Genomic DNA, 4,321 nt, shown 5'->3' on the forward strand with positions numbered 1-4,321 from the left:
GAGGAGGAGGATGACATCGCCCTGCAGATCCACTTCACACTCATCCAGTCTTTTTGCTGTGACAACGACATTAATATCGTCCGGGTGTCAGGCATGCAGCGCCTGGCCCAGCTGCTGGGTGAGCCAGCGGAGACCCAAGGCACCACCGAGCCCCGAGACCTGCACTGCCTCCTGGTCACGGTGAGTTGGGCCTGGGACTTGCCCCACCCTGCCCAGGCACCTGGGCCCGTGTTTGTCAACAAAGTTGAGCTGGCCGGTCTCGTACCAGCTCAGCGCTCAGCCATGATCGGCATGTCCCGTGGGTTGCACGGCGGGGCCTCCTTCCCCGGGGAGCTATTTTGAGCTGGCCTGTTTTCCCCAGAGGGGCCCTGGGAGAGGGAGGCTCCCTGCCCACTCCTGAGGCCCCCACTGAACCCCATCTTTCCCCCCCATCACAGAACCCTCACACAGACGCCTGGAAAAGCCACGGCCTGGTGGAGGTAGCCAGTTACTGCGAAGAGAGCCGAGGGAACAACCAGTGGGTCCCCTACATCTCCCTCCAGGAGCGTTGAGACTCTTCCCAGCGTCAGAACCGGCTGGGTTGCTACGAAAAAAAAAATAAAATAAATATTTGACCCCTCCCCCCCAGAACAACCCCCCCAAACGACCCAACCTGTGAGACCATGGGGGCAGAATCACTGGAGAAGAGGGGAGCATGCCGCTGCCCCCAGGGCGGTGAGCCTGGAGCAGCGCCCGCTGTGGCCCCCCCCCCGGGAGAGGAGAAGAGGGGGACCCGGGCCAGCAGGAGAGGGGAACCTGGAGCTCAGGCTCTGCAGCAGAGCAGCTGGAGTGGGGGAGCTGCAGCCTCCCCCACAGTGGAGGGCCTGGACTCCATACTCGGGGTGGAGCGAGACCTACTGCGTCCCCCCACCCTGCTTGAGACCGGCACTGGCATCTGCATGGGCCTCGCTTGAGCGGGGGTCTGCACCCTTGCCAGGACTAGACTTTGGGACTTGGGAGCTGGGGCTTATGTTGCTCTCTGTACCCAGGAACTCCCAGTTTGCAGACGGAATAGACAATCTATTTTGTTACTTGCACTTGTTACTTGAACCACTGAGAGAGATGGGAAGCTTACAGATACATATATTTTTACTTCTACAATGACCTTGTAATAAACTTCTAAAGCTTCTGGGTTCTTGTGTCTTTGCCACCCCGAGAGGGGCCAGGACCTCTGCCCCCCTCCCCGTGCCCCAGCGGCACTACCCCCCCAAATCTCCTCCCGCAGGCTCACCAGGAAGTGTTACTTAAGTCCCTGTTAGCAGCTCCAGGCTCCTTTGCAAAAACAGTGCCTCTTCTCTCTGCAGCCGGCGCCAACCAAGCCCAACAAACCTTTGCCTCTTTTTTTTTTTTATCCTCCCTCCTCCTGCCCCATAGCAATTAAAAGACCGGTTTATTACGAAACCTGGCCGCTGTACCACCCCTGTTACTGGCTATGCTGGAGCCAACCCCAAGCTCCGGGCATATAGAGACGCACCCCTGGGGGGCTGGCTGCAGCCCCTGCCTGCCCCGCTGCCACCAACCCAAGGTCCAGAGGGGTCAAGGGGGGCACCTGGACCACGGGGGGCTCAGGGCTCAGAGCTGCCTTGGCAGGGCTGGCCTTGCAGGAAGAGCGCCTCTGGGCAACCCCCAGGGAGGGGCCTTCCACCGCACCCAAGCCTTCTCCCTCCCAGGATAGGTTTCTTCACTGCACTAGAAAAAGATTTTTTTCTTTCCCCAAACTAAGATCAACAAGCAAAAAACACCCAAGGAAGTCCTGTTCTCAGCCCAGCTGGGCTTGGCACGGTGCTGCGCTTTGCCTCTAAACCGAAACTGTAAGGCCTGGCGGGCCACCTCCGGGTTCTCCCGAAGCTGCAGGCGCGGGGGCTCCCCGGCCGCCGGCTGGGAGCGCGAGCCCCGCCTCGGTCTTCCCGCCCCAGGTGTGCGGGGTGGGCTCGCGGCGCCTGCGCAGCCGCGTGTCCCTGCGCCCCGCGGGGAGGAGGACGGGGGGGCGGGCCCCGCCGCAGGCCGCGACCTTTCCACGGAGCCCTACGTGGGCGCGGGAGGAAAACCCCGGCGGTCCCCCGGGAGTCACGGGTCTGCGGGGAGCCCCGGCGGGGAGGATGGGAGGGAGGGAAAGATGGAGGGGGAAGTCCCAGAGGGAGAGGAGAGGGAGCGGCGGGGATTCCTCCTGGGGGTTGGAGGACGGAGAGAGCCGAAGTGGGGAGAGGGGATCCCTGAGGGGGGGAAGGAGACCCTGAGATGGATCCCTCAGTGGGGACCCCCGTGGGGGGAGCGGCGGAAGGAATCCTGGAGAGGTTAGGGGGAGGGGAGATGCCAAGTGGAGGGAGGGGCCAGAGCCCTGAGGGGTGGAGGGGGGAGTCTGGAGAGGAGAGGGTTCGGGGGTGGGGGGGAGGTGTGGAGGGACCTATGGGACTGGGGGAGCTCAGAAAGGACCCCTGTACGGGGTGGGGGAGGGGAGTGAGGAGGCCAAGCCCCGAGGAGGGGGAAGGGGGCAGATGAAGGGAGCCCCAGGGGGGAGGTGAGGAGGGAAGAAGGGGACTCCAAGGAGGGGGGGGCAATGGGGAGGGTGAATCCCTGAGAATGAGCCCAGAGGGGAGGGAACCTGGGGAGGGGAGCAGAGGCTGAAGGATTCCCCCCCCACCTCAGGGGGAGGGGGCTTGATGGGGAAGGACTAGTGGGGACAAGGGGCAGCTCTTGGTGTTGCAGGCTCATCCCCACCGGGCGGTTCCACCGTGGGCATGGGCCTCTCTGTCCTCATCTTGATTCTGACCATCCAGAGGGGCTGTGACCTCTGACTCTCTCATCCCTAGGTCCTCTGTCCAGTAGGGCAAGAAGACCCCAGGCTCCGGGGCCCCAAGGACATACAAGGCATGGGTGGGACCCAAGCTGTGTGATCCTCAGCTAGTACCCTAACCTCTCTGTGCCTCAGTCCCACTGCCTAAAAATCGGGATAATAATGCTGTCTACCTCATAGATTGTTGACAAGGTTAATATTTTTTAGATTAGGGCTTCCCACATAGAAAGTAGAAGAAGGATTGGCCATTATTACTGCTATCCCAGCACTGTTATTATGCCCCATGCATTTCTAGAATCATCTCCTTACTCCACCCTGTGAGTTAGCAGAGCCGAGATGAGGGCGAGCCTTCCACGCAAAATTTAAGAAAGTGGATGCCCCAAACTCAGCAAACTGAAGACTATTTTCAAGCAATATTTTAGAAACTCAAATGCAAGGAAAGGGCAGGACACTTTTGCTCGTGAACAGGATTGTAGATTATGGTAGGTTTGGCGTGGCTGATTTTTCCTTCTGTCTCAGGCTCCAGAGCCTCTCCTTTCCTCACCCTGGGTTTGATTTAAACTTCGGATATTTGGTTCCTTCACTTTGTGGGTGAAAATCGAAGGCTGGGGAGGGGCATGACCTCCCAGATCAGAGAGAGGAACCCAGGGCTTGGGATTCAAACCCCAGCTCTCTGGGCATTCCTCTGCACAAACGCAGAGGGCCGCGGCTCTTAGCTTCCAGCAGTGGTTCTCCGGATGCTGTCTCCGTGGCTTCGGTGGTGGTGGTGGTGGATTAACAGGAGTAGGAAGTCCATTTTCCAGAAGAGGAGATGAGGCCCAACGTGGAGGAGCCACAGACTGGCCAAGATCTTGAATTGTCACCAACGGGCTACTCAGCCCCTGGGGAAAATGCAGGCTGAGGGTGAGGGGACAGATGGCACCGTCCCCAGGACACCGCTCCCGCACAGTTCACGCCAGAGAGGGCCAGAGAGAAGCTGCCCCAGGTCACCTCTGCAGGTGACTCCTCTGGGCTTCCATTGCTGGGGGATGGGGGCGGGGGGCCAGGAGACTGCAACATCAGCAGGAGGGTGCAGGCAGACCCGTGGGGTGGGGTGCAGGTTCACCTCAGGTACCCACGCTCGCCTCTGTCCACGCCAACACCCGCGGCCCTGAGGCACGCACGCACGCAGGGGCGTACCCCCCCATGCGGCTACACGTGCACCCAGCTGCTACAGGCGTATCCAGCTCCCAGACCCCAGACACACTGTCACCCACTCAGGCCCACCCAGGCGCTCCTGGGCAGAGGGCTGGAAGTCCGGCTTCACCCCACCCCCTTGGGCAAGTCGTTTAGCTTCTCCGAGCTCCCTGTCCACACTGGTCCAATAGACACATAGCCTCCCTTGAGCGTCTGTCTGCATGTGTACACACACCCGCCCAAATGGACATGGGCACAGAGTTACATGCATGTTGATAAGTATGTAAATACAGATGTCATCTCTGCCCCCAG

General features: G+C 60.4%; 1 protein-coding gene across 1 annotated transcript in view; it reads left to right on the forward strand.

Annotated features, from left to right (window-relative positions):
• Positions 1–1,168, forward strand: part of GADD45B (growth arrest and DNA damage inducible beta) — a 2,064-nt gene extending 896 nt beyond the window's left edge. Inside the window, exons 3-4 of the mRNA XM_081805203.1 lie at positions 4–180; positions 438–1,168. Of these exons, the coding sequence (XP_081661329.1) occupies positions 4–180; positions 438–551 (291 nt within the window). The 3' untranslated portion in view covers positions 552–1,168. The remainder of the gene's footprint in view (positions 1–3; positions 181–437) is intronic.
• The last annotated feature ends 3,153 nt before the right edge of the window (positions 1,169–4,321 follow it).

This window comes from Leptonychotes weddellii, chromosome 1 (assembly GCF_054177405.1).
Source record: "Leptonychotes weddellii isolate Sample4059 chromosome 1, ASM5417740v2, whole genome shotgun sequence".
In the NCBI taxonomy this organism is placed as follows: domain Eukaryota; kingdom Metazoa; phylum Chordata; class Mammalia; order Carnivora; family Phocidae; genus Leptonychotes; species Leptonychotes weddellii.